The 23,887-nt window shown below is 60.0% G+C and overlaps 1 protein-coding gene across 4 annotated transcripts in view; it reads right to left on the bottom strand.

The window, feature by feature from the left end:
• DIP2A (disco interacting protein 2 homolog A) overlaps positions 1 to 23,887 on the bottom strand; it is a 58,218-nt gene that overhangs the window by 23,903 nt on the left and 10,428 nt on the right. For 3 of the 4 annotated variants that reach the window (XM_051998367.1, XM_051998369.1, XM_051998368.1), the window contains exons 2-16: positions 16,670 to 16,741; positions 14,365 to 14,484; positions 12,494 to 12,613; positions 11,009 to 11,254; positions 7,398 to 7,526; positions 6,895 to 7,014; positions 6,349 to 6,546; positions 5,866 to 5,957; positions 4,217 to 4,327; positions 3,392 to 3,515; positions 3,184 to 3,293; positions 2,897 to 2,999; positions 1,207 to 1,271; positions 964 to 1,057; positions 408 to 527 (exon numbers count right to left, since the gene is read on the bottom strand). In XM_051998367.1, coding sequence (XP_051854327.1) covers positions 408 to 527; positions 964 to 1,057; positions 1,207 to 1,271; positions 2,897 to 2,999; positions 3,184 to 3,293; positions 3,392 to 3,515; positions 4,217 to 4,327; positions 5,866 to 5,957; positions 6,349 to 6,546; positions 6,895 to 7,014; positions 7,398 to 7,526; positions 11,009 to 11,254; positions 12,494 to 12,613; positions 14,365 to 14,484; positions 16,670 to 16,741 — 1,824 coding nt within the window. The remainder of the gene's footprint in view (positions 1 to 407; positions 528 to 963; positions 1,058 to 1,206; positions 1,272 to 2,896; positions 3,000 to 3,183; positions 3,294 to 3,391; positions 3,516 to 4,216; positions 4,328 to 5,865; positions 5,958 to 6,348; positions 6,547 to 6,894; positions 7,015 to 7,397; positions 7,527 to 11,008; positions 11,255 to 12,493; positions 12,614 to 14,364; positions 14,485 to 16,669; positions 16,742 to 23,887) is intronic. The other variant, XM_051998370.1, reaches the window with a different exon arrangement.

The raw sequence follows: 23,887 nt of genomic DNA, 5'->3' as shown, positions 1-23,887 counted from the left end.
CCCTCCCAGGGCCCTTCGCTGCCTTTCACTCCGCCCCTTCTCCAGGTTCATCGGGCGTACGTGGGCTCGCGGTCTCCCCACTGGGCGCCGGCCCCTTCTGCCTCTCTCTCTCAGCACTCAGGGCCTGACGCACAGTAGGCCCCTCAAAGGGGTTACTGACTGGCCGCTCCAGACACAAAACTGCCTCTTCTCTGAGACTTAGTGTGGAGCGGCAGCAGCTTCCCCCGCCTTCCTGGTGCGCCAGAAGCCGCCACGCTGACGTCCGCCAACCAACGGGCCTCGCTCCCCGTCACAGGCGGCTACGGCCCCTCCCCCTTAGCCCGCCCCGCCAAGGAGAGGAGCCCAGAAGAAACGGCGGCGAGGGGGCCGGCGGCCGCTCTCTTCTCGCACCCCCGGCTTTCACTTACACGGATTCGCTCCGTCGGCCACGATCAGCATCCGCAGAGAGCTCAGGCTGACGTCCCTCTGATCTCGCTGGGCCAGGAGGGACCAGTGCATGTCTCGGGACTTGACTAACGCCACCCGGGCTGCGCGGGGCGGGACAGAGGGTCAGCAGATGCGGGGGGAGCATGTGTGCACGCACACACATACATGTGCACACATACATACATGCGTGCGCACACGCACACACACATGCACACATACACATGTGCACACACACTCTCCCCCCTAGGCAGCCTCAAGGTTCAAGGTCTCAGCAGCCTCCCGCATGCAAGTGGAGCCAGTGGAGGACTCCCTGTTATAAGCAGAACTCCAGGAAATGTTCTTAAAACGCCCGAGGCAGAGCCCGATTCAGCCCCGAGCGCTCCCGGGCGGGGGCTGGGGCTCCCCAGGGCGTCTCCTCGGGCCGGCGCTGGGCGACCCCCGGGCTCCGGGAGAAACCTCCTGCGGCGCTCCGCTGGCCACGGTTTTGGTCACTGAAAGCACAAAGCTGGGGAGGGGTGGGGGGGAGGGGGTAATTACCTTTATAGGAGCACACCTTCTGGATCCACGACAGGGGGTTCACTTTCATGAGAGCATAGGGAATACTGATCACGTGCATCCGGTTCATGACGCTCTGGAAAAACCCAAAGCGCCCAAGGTTAATTACTCAGGACCCGCCCCCTGACGAGCGCCGCGCAAAGTGGAAGCGCCCTTTCCTGACGGGACGGCGAGCACGCCAGTCAGAGCCGCCCCCGCAGGGGCCGCCCCCCGGGCCCCACTCACCGTCAGCACTCCGTGCCACAGGCCGGCGTCCCTTTTGAAGTCCAGCACGTTGGTCAGCGTCTCGGCTGTAAGCGAACAGAGAGCGTTGAAACCGTGCGGCCCCAGGCGCCAGCGAGCCCCGCGCCCTCCCGGGAGAGGCGCCGCGCAGAGCCGGGCACGGGCAAACGCGGTCAGCCCAGAGGGCGTGCTCCGCCAACTCAGGGCGAGCCCAGACCCGGGGTGTCCGGCTGAGTCAGCAGCCCCCCCAGGCCGGCCGGGAGCCCCCGCCACCCTCGCCCCCCGCCTGGCGCCTCTCGCTGCCCACACAGGCTCCCCGGGGAGCAGCTCCAACAGCCCTAGGCTGCAGCTCTGGGCTGTGCGGGGCCCGGGGAGACAGAAGCCAAGGACCAGCGGGCATGAAGCCGGCCGAGACCGTCCCCAGAGCCGGGACCCCGCCGCCGGCCCCAGAGCAGCTGCCGCCCGAGGCAGACTGGGATCCTGGGCCTTTCTTGTCCTGAGCTAAATAACCTCTTCACAATCATTTTCTCACGGATCCTCTTGGGTGGCTGAGGCTGTTGTTATCCCATGTTACAGTTAAGGAAACTGAGGCAGGCAGAGTTGAACCGGCGGCCCCATGTGCTCCTCAGCAGCCGCGGAGCTCGGCAGTTCAAGGGCCAGCTCGAGCCCAAGGCCGTGGGAGGAGGGGGCACGGGCCTTCGCCTTGCCGCCCTCCTTGCTCCCTGCTCTCTCCTTCAGAGCCCCCACTGCTTCTCCTCTTCGTCTCCAGCAGGTGCCTGAGCAACGCTGGGCTCCCGGTCCATCGGCCAAGCAGGCCCTGTGCGAGCGCCTCCCCGGGCGGCTTTAAGGCGAGCTTCTTGGCCCACTCACCGAAGGCTTCCTCCTTACGCTCGGGGGGTTTTAATGAAGGCCGAGAAGCTCCCACCTGAGAGCCGGCCGCGAGCCCCCTCCCACCAGGGGCAGCCGGGGGCTCTGGGAGCTGCTGCCCGCCCCACCATTCCCACGGGTCCCCGGTCCGGGCACCACCGAGTCACGCGCAGGGGCGCGGAGCCGGGGGTCTCGGGCGGCCACAGACCCTGGCCCAATCCCGCGCCTTTCCCCCGGCCCCGGGACGCCCGCTGCCGGCTTCCCACCTTCCCCTCTGCCGGTTCCCTTCGCCGCCCGTGCCCCAGATCGGTGACTGCCCGTCCCCGGCTGTGCCCCCCTCCTTGGGAGAGCAGGAGATGCCCGCGGCCCCAGCTCCAGGGCTGGGACAGAGAGGGAGCTGAATAAACGTGAGCTGACTCGTCCTGTTCCAATCTGACCCAGGAACCGGATGAAGACACGGGAGATGCGGTTACATGGGGGAAACCGACACAGCCCAACCACGGCGCCCGCGGGGAGAACGAGGCCGGAGCAATGGCCCGAACAACCAGGAACGAGCCCCCGCTCTAAGGGCCCGAGAGGCCCCAAGGGAGCCAGCGGGGGGCGCTCTCCCAAGCCCGCCCTCGTGGGAGGCAAGGCCGGGCTCTGGGCATTCGCTCCCTGCCCTGCAGCGTGGGGCCGGGCCCGCAAGGGCGCTGGGTGCGGAGGCCGGGGAGGAGACGCACTCGCTCTGCCTCGTTTCAGAGGCGGCCGTGGGGGCGATTCTGGCTCCCGGGCACTGGGCCCAGCCCCTGCCGCCAACAAGGACGCCCCCCAGCAGCGGACTTACCCTCGGAGTAGCCGCAGGCTTGGCTTAAGGCGTGGCACTGGGCCAGCGCGGAGGCGTGCGACACGGTGATTCCCACCGCGCTGCCTTCCTTGCTCGTCTTGTACTGGAAGGAAGGTGGGAAGCGCGCCGTGAGCCGGGCCGGGGCCCTGGAACCGGGCAGAGCGACGTCCCCCGGAGGCCGGACCGCACGGGCGCCCGCCGGTCTGGGCGTCTAGGAAAGGGAGACGCCCATGGGCCGCCAGGCCCCCCTCCCCCGCCTCGCTGGCTCACGAGTCACACGCTCTCACCTCGATGTACGCGGTCTCGGCGCCCGCCTCCCGCACCGGGGGGTGCCAGTCCTTGGGCGGTTTGGCCAAATGCTTCCCGTCGATCACGAACCAGACGAGGCGAGGCCAGCCTTCGAGAAAGCAAAGGGGGTGATGGGGAAGAGACGCTTGTGGGCGGCCCCCTGAGGACCCCGCCCCGGGGGGGGCTCCCCGAGCAGCGAGCGCCTACCTTTGAACGTGGCCACCTCTCCGGTGGGTGCCTTGGGCAGCCCCTTCTGACAGGCGTCCGTGGTCAGGGCCAGCGTCACGCCGCAGCTGCCCAAGAGAAAGCCGATCTGCTGGCTCCCGGCGTCCTAAAACACAAGGCTTCGGTCAGCTTGCAGACGGCCGACTAGGTGGATGACGTCGGGGTGACCGTCCCCAGACCGTCAGGGCCCTCTTAGCTTCCTTACAAGATGGAGAGGAGCTCAGAGACCCCTCCAGACAAGGGGGGACAACCCAGGGTCCCTCAGAAAAACAGAAAAAAAGGATCCGAAGGGAAAAACTGGGAGCCAGCCGGCATCTGGACACTGTAGGGTGGGAAAACGCGCCCCAGAGGAGGAAGGGAGTGGGCAGTTGAACCCTTGGGCGCCACCCCCCACTGCCGGTTCTCCCGATCCCGAGCCACAGGAGAGTCCGGCCCCACAGGGGACTCCTGGGCCAAGGATGCGACACCACCCCCCCCCCCGGCCAGGCCCTTCCCCCCTCCAGGAAGGCTGCCGGCCACTCTGGGAGGCGGGGGCGGGGCTCTGACAGAGAGCAGGAGCCCGGGGGGGGGGGGGGAGGGCCAGACAAGAGGAGCCGGGCAGGTGCCACTGGAGGGCACGTCCACCTCGGCGAGCGCGCTGGCAGAGCCCCCGGAGCAGAGACGCCCAGCCCAGGGGGACGGGGGGGCGCGCGGGCGCAGGAGAGGGAGGGAGGAGCAGGACCAAGCTCTCGTGGCCCCCCCGAGGCGGGGAGGGCCGGCCGGCCGGAGCGAGGCGCCCCAAGGAGGGGTTCGGGGGCCGCGGCTTACCTTCCTCGTTAATGGCACTTCTATCGGCACAGGGATAAGTTCTGCCAGGAGGCACCCGTAGAACGCCACCATGAACATCACGGGGTCGCTGTTCGGGAAGACGAGAGCCACCTGGAACAGAGTGGGGGGGAGGGGATGAGAAGGGCGTCCGGTTTTCAAAGGAGAACAAAACCGGACAAAACCGGACAAAACCGGACAAAACCGGACAAAACCGGACTGCAGAGAGCTGCTGACCACGAGGACATCCCAGCTCGATCTGCGGGGGGTCGCGGCAGTCCCTGGCTCAGCCGGGGGAGGGGCAGGGGGAGCCCTGCAGAGCACGGCCGGCTCAGCTAAGGGCAGATGACAGACTCGCAGGCGGGAGCCAGCCTCGGGGCCCCGATGGACAGCAGCCCCCTGGAGGGCGCCTCCTTGTGGGGCAACCTGGCCTTCCTTCTGCCGGGGCTGGGAAAGGGTCTAATCTGCCGTGATCACCCCCCGCCAGCAGCACTGCCCCGTCCCCCCCGCGAGTGCCCTGCCCCCGCGAGTACCAGCCACCGGCCCCTCGGGACACACTAAGGGCCTCTGCACACCAGGGAGAGAAGGGAGGGGCGGCAGCCATCGCGGCGCCCTCCAGGCCTTCCCAGGTTTCCCACAGCTGGCCTTGGGGTGAAAGGTCGTCTGCCTCAGTCATGGCCTTCGGACTCTCCCTCCCCGGACAGTGACACTGACCCTCTCAGCAATAGTGACTCCCCAATGGCTCTCCCCACTCTTCCCCCCCCCCTGTCTCTCTCTCTCTCTCTCTGTCTCTCTCTCTGTCTCTCTCTCTCTCTCTCTGTCTCTCTCTCTCTGTCTGTCTCTCTCCGTCTCTCTCTGTCTCTCTCCATCTCTGTCTCTCTCTCTCTCTCTGTCTCTCTGTCTCTCTGTCTCTCTGTCTCTGTCTCTCTGTCTCTCTCTCTCTCTCTGTCTCTCTCTCTCTGTCTCTCTCTGTCTCTCTCTCTCTCTCTCTCTCTCTCTGTCTCTCTCCATCTCTCTCTCTGTCTCTCTCTCTCTCTCTCCCTGTCTCTCTCTCTCTGTCTCTCTCTGTCTCTCTGTCTCTCTGTCTCTCTGTCTCTCTGTCTCTCTCTCTGTCTCTCTGTCTCTCTCTCTCTCTCTCTCTCTGTCTCTCTCCATCTCTCTCTCTCTCTCTCTCTGTCTCTCTCTCTCTGTCTCTCTGACTCTCTCTGTCTCTCTCTCTCTGTCTCTCTCTCTCTCTCTCTCTCTCTGACTCTCCGTCTCTCTCTCTCTCTGTCTCTCTCCATCTCTCTCTGTCTCTCTGTCTCTCTGTCTCTCTCTCTGTCTCTCTCTCTCCATCTCTCTCTGTCTCTCTGTCTCTCTCTCTGTCTCTCTCTCTCTGACTCTCTGACTCTCTCTCTCTGACTCTCTGTCTCTCTCCGTCTCTGTCTCTCTGTCTCTCTCTCTCTCTGTGTCTCTGTCTTTCTCTTTCTCTCTGTCTCTGACTCTCTCTCTCTCTCTCTGTCTCTCTCCATCTCTGTCTCTCTCCGTCTCTGTCTCTCTGTCTCTCTCTCTCCGTCTCTCTCTCTCTCCGTCTCTGTCCCCCCCCCCCCCCCCGCCCCGTCTCTCTCTGGGACAGCGCCACACCCTGGCCCACGGACTCCCCGGGGCCGCACCCGGTCTCCAGGTTTCAGCAGCGGCTCGTTCTTGCTGCTGAGCTTGTTGAGGAGGGTGTACGCCAACTTCACGCTTCGGCTCCAAAGTTTGCCTAAAGTCACAAAGAAAACAAAGCACACGTGACCAAGGTCAAGGGTGAGAGCCGCTGTGCTGGGCCAAAGGGGGAGCCAAGAGCAGGAGGGGCCCGTGGGACCTGGGGGGGCAGAGGCGCCTCTTCCCGGCCGCTCACCCCGGGCCTTCCCGCTGGAAGCCGCCCAAAGAAAGGGCTTAGGAAGAAGGGCACGAGGCCGCGGCCGTTTCGCCTCAGAAAGGAACAGGATTTGACTCCTGAGAACGATGCTCCCCAGGAGGCTGCAGCTCCCCCTTTGCCTTTGCACCCCAGGCAGGAGAGGATTGCCCCCCTCCCCTCGGCCCCCTCTGGCTCCCCCAGACCCACCCTTCTCCAAGCGGAGGGAGGGGCCGCACCTGCGCCGCGGACTCACCGTAGGTCAGGGTGTAGACGGCTTTCCCGGTCGTGTCCAGGGCCGTGAGACAAGGGGCCTTGGGCTGCGTGGTGCCCCAGCGCTGCAGGGCCGCGAGGAGGGAGGGAGGCCAGTTGGAGAGCACGGCGAGAGGCTCCCCCTGGAGCACGGCCGCGGGACCGCCCTCGGGCTTCGGCTGGTTGGGGTCGGGCTGGTGCACTGCGGAGACGGGGCGCCCTTCAGCGGCTCCCTCCCTCGCCGCCGCCCCCACGACGGCCCTCAGAGAGTCTCGCTGGAGGACCCGAGCGCCCCGGCCGGTGGGGACCCTCTCTCGGCGCCCGCCCCCTCCGGAACAGCCTGCTCCAAGTGAGCCCCCAAGGGCGCCGAATGCCGGGCCCACAAAGGGGAGGAGCCGCCCAGGGGCAAACCTCGGCCTGGGGGGGGGCCGGGGGGCCGGGGCCAGGACAAGGGTCCCCACAAGCACAGAGGAGAACAGGGGGCCCGGCCCGCGGGCCCCACCCCTGGCTGCGAGGGCCGCTCCCGCCCAGCCCCTCCCCCGGCTCTCACCTTCCAAGAGCTCCTCAAAGTCGTCCACAAAGAACTCCTTCAGGGGAGGCCGCTTGGGCCTCTTCAGGGTGTTCAGGAGCTGCTGGATCTTGGAGGACACCCGGCTGCTGACGGGCACACCTGTGGGCAAGGGGGCGCGGAGAGGGGCGGGGCTCCAGAGAGGCTCTCCACGGGGGCGTCGCCCCCCCCACCTGTGCCCCCCGCGGGCAGCGAGCTGCTGAGGCGCACTTTGCCCGTGGGGCTCGCGGTCTCCCGCCCGCGCCCGTGGAAGTGCGCCTCGCACAGGCTGGTCACGGGCTTGCACGGCCCGGGGCCACTCGGAGGCTCTGCCCGCTGCCACCAGCTGTGGGGAATCCCCACCCCACGAGGAGCCCGTCTGTGAGCCCTCGGCACCGGGCAGGGTGGCCCACCCAGGGCACGGCCCCAAGGGTGAGCACCTGCCCCCGGCCCCCAAAGCCCCCCCGAGGCTCCGCCCCGATCCCCCACTGACCCCCCCCACTTGCCATCAGCTGTTTCCAAAATGCTGCTGCTGTAGCCTCGGGGGATCCCTCTGACGGAGGCCACCTGGGGGCGCTCGTGGGGGTGCTGCCCTACAAGGCCGGTGGTCACGTCGGGCGGGGCGGGATGGTTCTCTGTGGGGGACAAGAAAGGCGGGAATTCAGCCCCTGTCCTGGCGCCGCTTGGGGTCTCTAAGACGGAGCCCACAGGCTTCTCTGGGTGGGGGGTCGCGGGAGCAGAGACGGCTGCCCGGGACCGCGCCGCGAGGGGGCGCTGAGAGCTTGCCCTTGGGGGGGGGGGGCACCTGGCCTGGAGTCCGGCAGGCGAGAAGCCGCCGCGGGTCCCCACCGAGCACCGGGAGCCGGGACGAGGGGGCCACGGACCACAGCAGAGGCCGGCGCGCCTCGAAGAGTCGGGGGCTCGGGGGGTCCGGGTCCCCCTGCCTCGGCCCGGAGGTTCCACTGTCTCCACGGCGTCTGGGCTGGAGCAGAACCCGAAGGGAGCGGCTGACCCGGGACACTTAGCTGAGCAGCCGAGCCACAAGGACGGGCCCCGGACCCCAAGCTCTGCCTCCCCCTGCAGCCCCGGGCTGGGGACCCGACCTCTGCCCCCGAGCCCCCGGAGCCCGCTCCAAGTCACTGCGGAGACCGAAGGGCGCGGGGCCGCAGCCACAAAGCAGGAAGAAACGGGAGCGAGAGGCAACAGGCCCCGGGAGGGCTTCCTCCCCCGCGCCCTGCAGGGCAGGTTCTGGGGCGGCCCCCGGGGAGACGGGACAAAAGCCAGGCCCTGCGGCCGAGCGGGGGAAGCACCTTCTCCCCAGGAGCCCCGGCCCTTCCTCCCCAGAGGCGGCCTCGGACCAGCGGCCGTCGGGCTCAGGGCCTGGGGAGGCCTTGGGCTCCTGGTTGGGGGGACCAGGCCCGCTCTGGGACCCTCCGTCTCTCGCCTCCTGCCCCCGCCCCGCCCCCACTATCTCCACCCGGATCCCAGCGGCCTCGGGGAGGCTGCCCCAGGGCCGAGAAGGCGCCGGGAAGGTCCGATGTCTACCCGGGTCAGACACGAGAGCGGGAGAACCCGAGGCCCACCCAGTCGCCACTTCCTCGGGCCAGCTCGTGCTGCCTCCGGAGCCTCCCCGCCCCGGTGCTGGTCGGGCCCCCGGCGAGCCCTCCGTGCCAGGAAGTGCCCGCCGCCCCCAGGAAGCCTTCCCGGGCTGCCCCCTTCTCCAATGGCCTGGACGTGCCTCCCTCCTGGAGCCCACCGGGAGAGGCCTCTGAACCAGGAGGGCCCAATAACTGCCACGGACCGAAGGCCGAGGACGGGCATTTCGCATCGGAAGGTCCATGGGACCGGAGGGCCACGATCACTACGGGTCAGCAGGAGAGGCTGCTGGGAAGCAGGCGCGGCCCCCAGGCTGAGCCCCACGGCCATCGCGGCCGGGCCAGTCGGACGAGGGAGCTCAGAAAGACTTCCCTGCGCCTGACGCCGCCGAGGGGCCCCTGGCCCAGGAGGGAGAAGCCACCTGGGAGCCCCCCGGGGCCAGGGGCCGGCCTAGAAGCTTCCACCGCCACGTCCCAGCATGCCTCAGTGCGAGCCAGAGGGGCTCAGGCCCCTGGGGAACCCGGCAGTTCCGAGCGGTGCCAGGAGGGGGGGGCGCCTGGGCCCCGTGTCCGCACCCCCGACTCGGGGCCACTCCGGAAGCACAAGACAAGCCCAGCCCCGGGCGGCGCCCCCGGCCCCAAGCGCTTTGAAGGAGGGACAGAGGCCCCGGACAAGGCGAGAAGGAGCCGCCCGGCCCTGCGGCAACATTCCCCGGCGCCGGCTGAGCTGCTTCCGAGGGGGAAGCGAAGGACGGGCACCCGACGGGAGGGGGGGGTCCTGGCAGCAGAAGGGCTCCCTCCGGAGCGGAGCGCGTCCCGTGAAGTCCGGGCCAGGAAAGCCGCGGACGGAGAGCGCGGCCCCCGCCAAACGGGGAGCAGCCCCCGCTCCGCAGTCACCGAGCCCGCTCCGGTTTCCCAGTAAGCAAAGACCCGGAAGTGGGCCCCTGGGCCCCGGCAGGGGGTCTCCCAGGCTCGCGCCTCTCCCGGCAAACAGCCCCTGTCTCTCCTCGGCCCCAGAGAGAAGGCCCCGAGACTGTGCGAAGTCTGAGCTTCCAAGGAAAAGCCCCAGTGATTCCCGCAGTTCTGTGGCCCCCCCGGGTCTGCCCGGAGCCAAGCGCCAGTGGGAGCAACGTCAGACACAGTTGGCGCCCGGGCACCGGCGGAACGACCCGGGGCGCGCGGGCGGCCGGACGCGGTCCCACCCAACCCCCGAGACGTCAGAGGCGCGGAGCGTGCGGGGGGAGGGGGCGGGAAGCAGGAGCGCCATGAGCAGGATGACAATGGACATGAAACAGCACAAGGGATGCAATGACCGCCTGGGGACACCCAGACACCGGCCGCAGCGGCGCCCCCCGCGGGCGGGCACCGGGAAAGGGGCACGGGCGGGGCGCTCCTCAGCAGCCGCCCTTTGGGGCTTCTCTAACCTCATCCCCTGAGACAAGGACAGGCTGCCCTGGCGGAAGGCCCTGACCCTGGCCGGTGGCAACTGGGCCCTGGCACTGCCATCGAGCTACAAGGGGGGCATTCACGGGGCCCCAGAGGGGGCGCCCGCCTCTCCTACGTGGCACCGTAATGTCCCACTGAGCTGGGACCCGGTCCCGAAGGCCAAGGTCTCAGCAACGTGCCAGGGAAGAGCCAGCGGCAGACTTCTGCTGCCAAATGCCCGGCTCCTGGCTGCCAGGGCAGCACCGGGGACAGCGCCTCTGCACTTGCCAAGGACGGCTTCGGGCGATGGGGACCCCTGAAATGATGGGCTCTGGGGAGGCCTGAAATAGTGGGCTCTGCCCGCCTGGGGGAGCCCGGAAACAATGTACTCTGCCTATGGGGAGCCCTGAAAGATGGACTCTGCCTTTGGGGGGGCCTGAAATGATGGGCGCTGCCTGCCTTTGGGGGGCCCTGATACAATGAGTGCTGCCTTGGGGGGGCCCTGAAACATGAAACAATGTCCTCTGCCTTTGGGGGGGCCTGAAATGATGGGCTCTGCTTTTGGGGGGGCCCTGAAACAATGTACTCTGCCTTGGGGGGGCCCTGACACGATGGGCTCTGCCCGCCTGGGGGGGGCCTGACACGATGGGCGCTGCCCGCCTGGGGGGGGCCTGACACGATGGGCGCTGCCCGCCTGGGGGGGCCTGACACGATGGGCGCTGCCCGCCTGGGGGGGCCTGACACGATGGGCGCTGCCCGCCTGGGGGGGCCTGACACGATGGGCGCTGCCCGCCTGGGGGGGCCTGACACGATGGGCGCTGCCCGCCTGGGGGGGCCCTGACACGATGGGCGCTGCCTGCCTTTGGGGGGCCCTGACACGATGGGCTCTGCCCGCCTGGGGGGGGCCTGACACGATGGGCGCTGCCCGCCTGGGGGGGCCTGACACGATGGGCGCTGCCCGCCTGGGGGGGCCTGACACGATGGGCGCTGCCCGCCTGGGGGGGGCCTGACACGATGGGCGCTGCCCGCCTGGGGGGGGCGCTAGCTCTCCGGGGATCCCGCTGCGATGGGTGTCCAGAGGCGGTTATTGTACTGACCTAGCTGAGCGTGAGCCATGAGATCTGCAAGCACTGTGGCGGCGGCGGCGGCGGGAGCCGTATTGGAAGCGGCAGCAGGTTTCCCTCCCGGGTGGGATGAAGTGGAGGATGCGGAGGATGAGGTGGAGGAGCCCTGAATGACCCGATGGAGCCAGGGCTCTACGTTGGAATGGCTCTGGAACGGAGCGGAAGCGAGTCGCCCTTGCCGCCGGAGCGAGCCCTCATCTTCTGAGGCCGAGGAGGTGTCTGTGATGGAGATAACCGGGACAGGCGGGTCACGGGGCGAGCCGAGACGCCGGGACCCCCGGGGGCCGCCATGGCCGGGCAGCCCCTCTGAGGGCGATGCAGCCGGCAGCGAAACTAGCTTGGAGCGGCCGCGCCGTCACGATGGCGCAGGGGACGTCCCGCCTTCTCCCCGCGGAGGGCGCTGCGGAACAACCCGCTTCCCTTTTTTGACTTGGGAGTTCAACCGTGAAGACGCCGAGTCTGTGAGACCCCGAGGCCGCCGGCGAGCCCCACGAGGGCCCTGCCCTGTCCGTGACTCCGGAAGCAGCTTGGGAGAGGCTCCGGGCCTGGCACTTGGGCAGGGGGCGTCCCGTGCCATCTGAGGCGGCTCCGGTACTTATAGCGGTGGGAACGGTGCGGTCCATCCCAGGGAGATCGCTAATGAAAATAGCGCGAGCCAGAAGCTGGCTGCAGGCCCTCGGCCGAAAACCGCTCAAGAGCGTCCAGACCAGAGTGGAGGCCCGGAGCTCCATCCGCACAGGAAGCAGAGGGGCCGAGGACCCTGCAAAGTGCCCGACTTACAAGGGCACCGGCGGGCGACTCTCCCCAGTAGCGCCCGGGAGGTCCCTCACACATGGGCCAGACGAGGAGCCGGGCAAACCTGACGAGTGACCCGCGGACCCAGAGCCCCTTTGCTGCCCACGGTAGAGCCGGGCAGAGCGGGCACGCCGGGTGGCCGCCGGAGTCTCCCCGCTCCGAGCCACTGGCTGTGTCCCGACCCCTGCCAGCCTCCTCACACGCCCCGTGTTCCCCGGAACACCAGCTTAAAAGTAAATCCTGAAGATTTCTCCTTCCAAGGCGAACTCCGATCCCAAATCTTCTCCTCACTCCAAGAGCCGGGGGGCCAGCAAGGGCCCCCCCTCCCGTTCCCGAGCACCAGGCAGAGGAGGAGGACCAGAGGGGTCCAGCCCGGGCTCCAGGGCCCGCCCACCACGCCACGGCTGCCCTCCAAAAGGGGCGCGTGAGGCTCGCGGGCACACGCACACACACACGCAGCGGTACGTGAGGACGCAGCCTTGCACACGTGCACACTCACGCCCACGGACGCCGTGCTCGAGAACGTATGTCCCCCAGAAGACACACTACGCTTACACGTGCACACACACTTGTTAATATGTGACATGTGCCCACAGGTGTGCCCACTCTCGCCCCCCCCCCCCCCCGCGCCCACAAGAGCGATCACAGAGAGGCCGGGAGTACCTGGAGGCGTGTAGGTCTCGACGGAGGAGTGCACCAGCACGGAGCGCCTCTTGGAGGGCATGGGCATCTTCCGCTCCTTGTACTTGGCTAATGCGGCCTGGACGGCTTCCGTGTGGACGTCTGCAGGACAGAGTGTGCCGCGGGTGAGCAGGGGGTCCCTGCAGCCTCCGGCCCTTAGGGCAGGGCAGGGGGCGCCTGCATCCCGGGACCAGGGTGGGCGCCGGTGCTGGGGACCCCCTGACCATAGAGGCCTCTGGGAGCTGTCCAGGTGAGGCTCCCCCTCCCCCACTTCCCCTGGAGCCAGGAGCTGAGGAAGAATGTGCACATGACCCCCCCCACCGCTCTGAGGGTGAGAGAGACCAGAGGCTGGGAGCCCCCCAGGGGGAGGGGATCTCATCTCCCCCACATCCCTCCCCAATGGGAAATTCTGTTTCCCATCGCCAGGCCTTTACCTAGTGTGTACACACACACACACACACTCACACACACACACACACACACTTACAATCACACACACACAATCACACATACACACTCAAAATCACACACTCACACACATACACTCACACACACACATGCACACACTCATAATCACAGACACACACTTACAATCACACTCACACACACACTCACAATCACACTCACACACAATCACACATACACACTCAAAATCACACACACACACACACACACACACACAATCACACAGACACACACACACAATCACACAGACACACACACACAGACACACACACAATCACACAGACACACACACACAATCACACAGACACACACACACAGACACACACACAGACACAAAGGCTGCCAGAAAAGGGAGGGTTGGCAGGAGGTGATGGGCCATGAGTCCCGTCCCGTGATGAAGGTTCCTGGGACATCAGGTGGCGGGCACACTCCCCCGGGCTTGCCCCCCAGTCGGAGGCCTGTGCCAGGGGGGCTGCCCCGTGCCCGAGGCCCCTGCCCAGTGCCCTGAGACTCCATTGCGGAGGCCACCTCACCCCATCTCGGGAGGCGGGGGGGGGGGGTTCCGATCAGACACAGAGATCAGAGACGCTTCCTGGGCAGAGAGGAAGCAGAGACTCCCCTGGAAGAAGCGAAGCTGGTCCTGCTCAGCCCGAGACCTCGCAGATCAGCGCCCCCCAACCTGTTCTCCCTTTAATGACCGAGCAGGAAAGAGCCCCTCGGCCCAGAGAATCAACAAGCTCACGGCCCAAGGCCAGGGGCAGGAGGAAGGAGGCAGGCCGGAGACGGCGAGGAGGGCGTGAGCCCGGGGGCCGCAGGCCCGGCCACCCCAGAGGCTCTGCTCGCTCTCAGCCCTGCCCGGGGCTGCCTGGCGAGAAGAGCAGAACTTGGGGTGTGCCTGGGGAGAACTAAGAGGATTCTGAGGGACCAAAGGTGCCCCCGGAAAGCTCGGGACTCCTCCCTCACAGCCACCTTCCAGGAACCTGGGGGCCAGCAAAGCCTCCCACTGGGTCAGAAGAAGGGGAAGGAGGGGGAGCGCAGCGGCCCAGCCGGGGCCGAGGGCCTCTGACCAGTCGCTCTGCTCGGGGGCCGAGGCGGGCACCCACATCCACAGGAAGAACCATCTCTGTGACCATGGACAAATGACTTCCCTCCCCCACCTTCTACCCACTCATTTTCCTCATCTGTAAAATGGAAGCCGCGGCCATCCCGGGGCCAGTGAGGCGCCCATTCTGAAGCCCTCATGCTCTCTGCCAGCCATCACGGCTCCTCACTGTGACCGCTGGCCGTGGTCTGCCCCTCGGCGGACTCGGGCCCACGCCCACCCGGGACGCACCGCCCCACAACCCCCTGCGGCGCGGGCCCCGGAGAGCTCCTGCAGCTTTCCTTACCGGACCGGAAGCGCTCATCCCGCGAGTTGGCCGAGCGGGCCTTCTGCTGTTTGGAGCCGGCGGCTGGAGTCTGTGAGGACCCGGGGACCCTGGTTTCTGCTTGGAGAGAGGGGTCCACACCTGAAACAGAGTCCGGCCCAGGTCAACGTCCTCCATTTATCATCACGGCCACCCTTCATTTAGCACCGTGAGCCTCCCCCCCACTTGCAACAACGGACAGAAAACCGCCGGGCTCCTCACTGGGAAAGAAAGACTGAAGCAAAGAAGCAGAGCAAAGCCTGAGGCGCCTCATACCGCCCTAGAAAAGACTAAGGAGCAAAAGCTGAAGACCCGAAAGGCCGATCCCTACCCTTGGGGGGAGAACGTGATTTTTGGAACTCCTAAGTGCGTTAGGGAGATGAACCGGGTAACGGGCCCTGAGCTGGACCAAGGAAGGGACATCAAAGAGATGTCTACTTTGTAGGGTTTTTAGCATAATAGCGTTGTACTCAGTCACAGACTTTTCCTGCAGCTAATGAGATGATCGTGTTTGGGATGTTTGGGATTTTAACATTAATTTTGTTGCTTGTTTTCCAGAGGTCAAACTATGTTTGCCTCCCTAGTATAAATACCACTTGGTCATAACGAATGATGTCTTGGATCAATTGTTGCAGTCTGACAGGATTTTGTTTAAAATTGGGGGTCAATGGTCATTCTCTGGTTTAGATACTAGAAATACATATCCGTCTCATAAAAGGATTTTAATTTGTTTTTTTCAAGATCTAAGGACAATTTGTGAAGTCTGGGTACCAACTAGCCTTTTTATAAGTTTGAAAGAAGTCTTCTCCGAGTCTCCCAGGACCGGGAGTTTGTTTTTTGCGTGGGAGTTCCTTTGCAGCTAGATCCATTTCCTTTTTTGAGATTGCATCATTTAAGCTCTCTGCCTGGCCTTCAGATAGCTGGGATAGGTTAGATTTCTGAAGGTCTTCCTCTATTTCTTTCGCGTTCTCAGCCATACAACGGGAGAAGGCAGCTTCTGGATATTCTTTTGATTTCTTCTCTGAAGAGCGTCCTACAGGGAGTGTGTCCCTGGGCACTCCTCAAGAGCAGTCGGCTTCCCACTGCATCCCCACAACAAGCGGCATCCTTTGGACATCTACCTATGAAGGCATTTACATTCTTCATGTGGAAACACACAGCCAGTACTGAATACTGGGAATGGAACATCGTAAGGCCCATAGGAATGGAAACCCTCAAATAATAAGGTTTTCTCCCTGTTTTGAAGAGGAAATCACACACACACACACACACACACACACACACACACACACACACACAAGACAATCAAAAGTTCTAACTCTCCTGGTCCAGAGCAATACAGTTACATGAGAAGAATATGCAGTCACAAAGATGGCCTGGCGCCCACTAAGTTCCTTAAAGAAACACCAGATTAGATTCCTCAAGTATATTTACAAAGGCAAGAAATAAAAGTTAAAAGACAAAAGCTTGTGGTAGACCCAGAGTCAGGAAGACCAGATTTCAAATCTAGCCTCTGACACCAACTAGCCATGTGACCCTGAGCAAGTCACTTCACCCTGTTTACCTTAATTTCCTCATCTGTAAAACTAACTGGAGAAAGAAATGGCGAACCATTCCAGTATTTTGCCAAGAAAACCTCAAAAAGAGTTCACAAAGACTGGACATGACTGAACAACGAAAAAGATATCCTAGAGTCACCACATCTAATTAGTTAGGACAAGAGTCAGTGCATCTTTGTTTATGTATGGTCTTTCTCAGACAGTTCCATAAGGCTATATAATAATAGAGGCACAAGGGTCATTTAGAAGTAAGCTTTTCATTATAATGCTCTAAATATAGCTAGATTTTGATAAAGGAAAAAGTACTCTGATGATTGTGGTGACCAATCTGATTTTAGCTGACAAGGGTGAAACGGGTCTCCTGCCTCCTGGCAGAGAAATAGCCCTGGTGGGCTACAGGAGCGCAGTCAAGCTTAAGCGTGAGATGGGACATGTCCACTCGATTGACTATAATTGTTTGTTATGAGGCAGAATACCAAAAACAAAACCGCAGAGGGATTTCTTTATTTTCTAACAGTCGGTTAAAATGTGACCTCAGTCGCTGTAACTGATTCTAAGACTAAGTGATCAGCCCCAATATTTGCCCGAGTTCCCCTAAGGTCTGAAACGGGACGGCCAAACGCCGGCGCCTGCATCGGCAGGTTCCCGCTGCCCCCCTTCGGTCAGACCAGATGGGCCAAAGCCTATGCCCAAGCTCCCGGGAAGGCCGAGACGAGGCGGGCTCTCACCTTGGATGAGTGGGATGTAGCGCGCCAGCAGCTTCGCCCTCTTCTTCTCGTAGCCTTTCTGCGTGATGTCACCTAAAAGAGAAACATTGAGGGAAATCTCAGATTCAACTTCAGGATTTTCTTCTAGCTTTAAAAGTGATCTCCTGACAGACCATGAGCCAGGATGTGGGCAAGCGCAACTGTGAGCCTCCATTCACAGCTCGGAGGAGACAGTCTTGGAATAGAGGGTGTCAGCAGGAAGTCAGTCTGTTGGAGAAGGCATTCTGCTCTTGAGTTTTATGAGCTTTCTGGGTGTGATTAGTTAGTCCTAAAATAGTCCAAATACAAAGCCAAAGCACCACATATGTAGCATGCACGCAGAAAAATCAATAGAAAAATTATCCCAAGCATATAGTACATATTATTTAGTTCCACAAAGGAAGTAAAAGAAAATCCAACTTCCCCACGATGCAAATTAGCCTGCTTTTGAGGAAAAAGCTTTTCCCTTCTCTTAAAACCTAACTGTAGGACCAGGAGGTGCCTCCCCCTCCCCATCTCCCAAGCCAGGCTGGGCTATGCACCAAACCAGGCCCCTCAAGGAACATCCAGGCCTAGAAAGCTTGTGATTTTAAAAAGTTAATATTATACTTTTGAAAAACTTTAGTTTGCCTCCAGCTCTAATTGCATATGTACACTTAACTCGATCTAGTCAGCACAGTCTCTCCTTGGATTAATGCATCTAATCTAATCTAATTTCCAGGCTCTCCGGGTCAGCACAGCACCACCAGGGCCAGGAGCCTCGAGCAACCAGCCTCAGAATATGAGCATCTCTCCGCTATCGCAGCCCAGCAGAGGCTACCCCCAAACGGTCCCGTGAACGCTCAGGGCGTTCCCCTGAGGGTTGGCTGAGCTGCCAATGCCGAGGGCCCCTAGCAGCCTCGTTGCCAAGGGAAACGGCCCCTAACAGGAAGACACTCCAAACTTCAGAGGCCCCCAATCAAATGCCATTTCCCCTGACAGCACTAAGGATTCAATTTTAAGGTAATGGATTCAGTTCATCCGAAGTCCATGCTCCCCAAGAGCCCAGGGGAGGCAAAGCCGTCCAGCCTTCTGATGTCAAATTCAATCACAGAGGGAAATGCATAGCTCCAGGAGCTTCTCCCTCCAGAAAACCCTTCTCTTACTAAAAATACAAGGGAAGAGATGATCAAGCAGGGTTGATGTCACTCACACATTATGGTCATCTGGAATCTTGATCTAACCCGGTATAGAACAACGCTTGGAAATGTAACCAATGGCACAAACGGGATCTCCCTGCGCAGACCCAAGAGTGGGGCTTCTGATCCTCTGAGCCCATACTTAAAAGCAACGACTGAGCTCAGGAGGCACGTAACTAACGGCTGTCCAAGATTTCGGCCAGCCCCGTGGTGTGGGAGCGCGCTCCACGCCGAGCCGGTACAAGAGCAGCTGCCGCCGACAGAGAAGCGACCTCTCAGACCTCACCTTCCCAAACTCCACTGCGCGGCCAGAAGCAGCCTAGGTCAAAACCCCTCGAGTGCCCCAGCCTTCGTTCCTCGGTTGGCAGGCAGTCTCTGGACCCCACAGGCAGATCTAAGCTTAAAGGAAAAAGGTCCCTAGAAAGTCTGCCCGGGATACTGACTTTGCCGCTGCAGAATCAACACCAAGTTCACTAATCCTGCAGAAAAGGGATGAGAAGTGAACTGCTTTCCTTGCTCCTGGTGAGGAAAAGTCACGTCTAAAGCTTCAGGCCCCACAAGCTCAGCTGAGATGTCTTTGTTTCCTTCTGCTCTTCTCTGAGGAGGATTCTGGGTTCTGTGTGTTCCACAATCACCCTCCACCCCAGTCACAAAGGCCGGGCCCCAGTGGGATTAACCAGCATCCGGGGCTTCTTTGTAATCCCTCACCCCTCCATCCCAGAGACACATCTGGTACGGCAGGGCCCCAGCTGCTGCCACCACTTTCCCCCAGTTATTAGGGGAGACAAAAGCTGTCTGATGATCCCAGTCCCAGGAACCAGCTGGGAACCTCTCAACTGAAACTTAGACCACAGTTCAGAAGAACTCGACTTCTCAGTCTTTTCCATGCCCAAGTTGAGGCCTACGTGAAAAAGTGAATTTTTAAACACCTTCACTTCATGGCAGTGTTCCCCAGGTCTGGCCATGGCTGAGATTTAGGACATACTTCCCCTCCGTCTGCTGCCGTCCAGCGCCCAGTGGCCTGCTTGGGTCCGAGTCCCGGCACGTGCTCGCCACCTACAATATACAGTTTAATTCGTGCAATGACCCCGTCCCTCAAAATGCTCAATTGTGGGCTTGGTCCGTGCCTGTTATTCCGTTTGAATGACATTTGGCTTTTTTATTTATTCTCTGCTTCAGTCAAACAAATCATGAATTTCAATCTCCTCTCATTTGGATGTTCACTAAGCTAGCCCAAAGATGGCCTAGTGGTTTGGGCCAGCAAATATTTCCAGAACCAAAGCTAAAGGAAATTTCTGAAGATAACTAGAATTCCCAGCATGCTTCAAGGAACATAAAATGTTCTCCACATATTAACTCATTTTCAACTCATTTTTAACTCGTTTTATTATCTTGTTTTCAAAACAATGCTGGGAGCTAAGAGCTAGTATTTAGCAGAGGAGGAAAGTGAGACACTTTTCCAGGGCCACACCCTAGGTATCTATAAGTAGGCAGGCTTAGAATTCAGGCCTCCCTGACTAAGGGCCGAGGCTCCGGCCAGTCTGGAGGCCGGGCTAAAGCTTCTCTGTCTTAAAGTTGGAAAATGAGTCTCACTCCTGGAGCGGAGAAAAATGAATGAGCCTTGGTCAGGCAAGACGGCAGCACAGTAAGAGACTGCCCACACTTCATCGCTGGCCCTGAAGAAGGGGCCCAATGCCCCAATTCTTCTAGGGAGAGTGGGCTTCATGGACGGTACAGGAAGTGCAATCTGTCCTGTCACTGCTAGGAGAAGCGGCGGATCTAACCCCCGTTCTGCGTCATAACCGGAGGGCCGGAACGGAGCCTCGGACACCTCAGCCAAGAGAATTCTTCGCCAGGTGGCCAGCTGCGAACCCGGCAAAGTCAGGCATTCCCGTTTAGCTAGAGTGCGGCTCGCTCTGCCGAACTAGAGAATAAAGCTCACTCTGCCAAACTAGAGAATAAAGCTCGCTCTGCCGAACTACAGTATGGCTCACTCTGCCGAACTAGAGAATAAAGCTGGCTCTGCCGAACTAGAGAATAAAGCTTGCTCTGCCGAACTAGAGAATAAAGCTCGCTCTGCCGAACTAGAGAATAAAGCTCGCTCTGCCGAACTAGAGGATAAAGCTGGCTCTGCCGAACTAGAGGATAAAGCTCGCTCTGTCAAACTAAAGCATGGCTCGCTCTGCTGAAATAGGGTATGGCTCACTCTGCTGAACTAGAGGATAAAGTTTGCTTTCCTAAACTAGAGCACGGTTCACTCTGCTGAACTAGCTAATAAAGCTCACTCTGTTGAAGTAGAGAATAAAGCTCGCTCTGCCGAACTAGAGTACGGCTCACTCTGCTGAACTAAAGCACGGCTCACTCTGTCGAACTAGAGAATAAAGCTCGCTGAACTAGAGCATGGCTCACTCTGTCGAACTAGAGAATAAAGCTCACTCTTGTCGAACTAGAGCATGGCTCGCTCTGCTGAAATAGGGTATGGCTCACTCTGCCGAACTAGAGAATAAAGCTCGCTCTGTCAAACTAGAGGATAAAGCTCACTCTGTCGAACTAGAGAATAAAGCTTGTTTTCCTAAAGTAGAGCACGGTTCACTCTGCCGAACTAGCTATTAAAGCTCACTCTGTTGAAGTAAAGAATAAAGCTCGCTCTGCTGAACTAGAGCATGGCTCACTCTGCTGAACTAGAGAATAAAGCTCGCTCTGCCGAACTACAGCATGGCTCACTCTGCCGAACTAGAGAATAAAGCTGGCTCTGCGAACTAGAGAATAAAGCTCGCTCTGTCGAACTAGAGAATAAAGCTCGCTCTGCCAAACTAGAAGATAAAGCTCACTCTGTCGAACTAGAGAATAAAGCCGGCTCTGCCGAACTAGAGAATAAGGCTCGCTCTGTCAAACTAGAGAATAAAGCTCACTCTGTCGAACTAGAGCATGGCTCGCTCTGCTGAAATAGGGTATGGTTCACTCTGCCGAACTAGAGAATAAAGCTCGCTCTGCCGAACTAGAGAATAAAGCTCGCTCTGCCAAACTACAGAATAAAGCTCACTCTGCCAAACTAGAGGATAAAGCTCACTCTGTCGAACTAGAGAATAAAGCTTGTTTTCCTAAAGTAGAGCACGGTTCACTCTGCCGAACTAGCTATTAAAGCTCACTCTGTTGAAGTAAAGAATAAAGCTCGCTCTGCTGAACTAGAGCATGGCTCGCTCTGCTGAACTAGAGAATAAAGCTCGCTCTGCCGAACTACAGCATGGCTCACTCTGCCGAACTAGAGAATAAAGCTGGCTCTGCAAACTAGAGAATAAAGCTCGCTCTGTCGAACTAGAGAATAAAGCTCGCTCTGCCAAACTAGAGGATAAAGCTCACTCTGTCGAACTAGAGAATAAAGCCGGCTCTGCCGAACTAGAGAATAAGGCTCGCTCTGTCAAACTAGAGAATAAAGCTCACTCTGTCGAACTAGAGCATGGCTCGCTCTGCTGAAATAGGGTATGGTTCACTCTGCCGAACTAGAGAATAAAGCTCGCTCTGCCGAACTAGAGAATAAAGCTCGCTCTGCCGAACTACAGAATAAAGCTCACTCTGCCAAACTAGAGCATGGCTCACTCTGACAAACTAGAGTACGGCTCACTCTGTCGAACTAGAGAATAAAGCTCGCTCTGTCGAACTAGAGAATAAAGCTCGCTCTGCCAAACTAGAGCACGGCTCACTCTGCCGAACTAGAGAATAAAGCTTGCTCTGCCAAACTAGAGCATGGCTCACTCTGCTGAAATAGAGCACGGCTCACTCTGTCGAACTAGAGAATAAAGCTCGCTCTGTCGAACTAGAGAATAAAGCTCGCTCTGCCAAACTAGAGCACGGCTCACTCTGCCGAACTAGAGAATAAAGCTTGCTCTGCCGAACTAGAGCATGGCTCACTCTGCTGAAATAGAGCACGGCTCACTCTGTCGAACTAGAGAATAAAGCTCGCTCTGTCGAACTAGAGAATAAAGCTCGCTCTGCCAAACTAGAGCACGGCTCACTCTGCCGAACTAGAGAATAAAGCTTGCTCTGCCGAACTAGAGCACAGCTCACTCTGCCAAACTAGAGCACGGCTCACTCTGCCGAACTAGAGAATAAAGCTCACTCTGTCAAACTAGAGGATAAAGTTCACCTTCCTAAACTAGAGTACGGCTCACTCTGCCAAACTAGAGCACAGCTCACTCTGTCGAAATAGAGCACAGCTCACTCTGCCGAACTAGAGAATAAGGCTCACTCTGTCGAACTAGAGAATAAAGCTCGCTCTGTCGAACTAGAGAATAAAGCTCGCTCTGCCGAACTAGAGGATAAAGTTCACCTTCCTAAACTAGAGTACGGCTCACTCTGCCAAACTAGAGCACGGTTCACTCTGCCAAACTAGAGAATAAAGCTCACTCTGCTGAACTAGAAGATAAAGTTCTGTCAAACTAGAAAATAAAGCTCACTTTGCCAAACTAGAGGATAAAGCTCACTCTGCCGAATTAGAGAGTAAAGCTCACTCTGCCGAACTAGAGCACGGCTCACTCTGCTGAACTAGAGCATGGCTCGCTCTGACAAAGTAGAGCACGGCTCGCTCTGCTGAACTAGAGCATGGCTCACTCTGCCAAACTAGAGGATAAAGCTGGCTCTCCTGAACTAGAGCATGGGCTCGTTCTGCTGAACTAGAGAATAAAGCTTGCTCTGTCGAACTAGAGCATGGCTCTGCTGAACTAGAGAATAAAGCTCACTCTCCTGAATTAGAGTATGGCTCGCTCTGCTGAACTAGAGAATAAAGCTCGCTCTGCTGAACTAGAGCACGGCTCACTCTGCTGAACTAGAGCATGGCTCGCTCTGACAAAGTAGAGCACGGCTCGCTCTGCTGAACTAGAGAATAAAGCTCGCTCTCCTGAACTAGAGCATGGGCTCGTTCTGCTGAACTAGAGAATAAAGCTTGCTCTGTCGAACTAGAGCATGGCTCTGCTGAACTAGAGAATAAAGCTCACTCTCCTGAATTAGAGTATGGCTCGCTCTGCTGAACTAGAGAATAAAGCTCATTCTGTCAAACTAGAGAATAAAACTCACTCTGCTGAACTAGAGGATAAAGTTCGCTCTGTCAAACTAGAGCATAGCTCACTCTGTTGAATTAGAGCACAGCTTGCTCTGCTGAACTAGAGAATAAAGCTCGCTCTGCTGAACTAGAGCACAGTTCGCTCTGTTAAACTAGAGAATAAAGCTCACTCTGTCCCAGAACCAACTCCACTCCGATTTCTTTCTCTATCCTGAAAGAGACCCCTCCAGTCCCACTGTGCCCTTGCTACCCAACTGCAGCCTTGGATCACTGCCACTTCGGCAGCAAAAGTCACCCTAAATCATTACCCTGGGATCCTATTCCCCTGCCCAGCATCGTAGAACTGGAGATCTGGGTGCAGACATTTCTTGAGGGAGCAGGAGCAGCATTTGCGGAGGCCACGACAGCAGCCTTCTCGTGCTGCCACGGGAGGGACTGGACACCTCATGGCCCAACTGTGCGTGTGGAGATGAGGGATGGAGTAAGGGGAGCCTGAACTCCCAGAGGCTCAACGCCAGAGCTCAGGCTTCCCTCAGCACAACTTCCACTCGAGCCACAGAAGGCTGGATGGCACGCCCTGTCTCCTTCCCCCTTGCCTTTCCTGAGCTAAAAGGCCGACCAGCACGAGGCAATGAGAAAAAGAAAATACACAGGGGATCACATGTCCTAAACGAGGTTCCCACGGTACCCGGGCTGGTTCTCCAGCAGGCACTGCTGCCTGTCCGAAAGCAGCTGCCCACCAAGTCACGGGTCCAGAAGATGGGAGTAGTAACCAGGGCCAGCACGAGAGAAAGCTTCGGGGGCTCTCTCAGACAAAGGAGGCTGATGACATGGGCCAGCCTCAGCTACTTGAGGAGAGCCCCATGGGGGCTAGGGGGTGAGGGGATTGGCAATCCCCTCCCGACCCGGGTAGCACAGCAGAGGGAGCAGGAGGGCCTAGAAAGTTGGACGAGGGAGGGAAGGTGT

Source organism: Antechinus flavipes, chromosome 4 (genome assembly GCF_016432865.1).
Source record: "Antechinus flavipes isolate AdamAnt ecotype Samford, QLD, Australia chromosome 4, AdamAnt_v2, whole genome shotgun sequence".
Taxonomy (NCBI): domain Eukaryota; kingdom Metazoa; phylum Chordata; class Mammalia; order Dasyuromorphia; family Dasyuridae; genus Antechinus; species Antechinus flavipes.
This window is presented reverse-complemented; position numbering and strand designations above follow the sequence as displayed.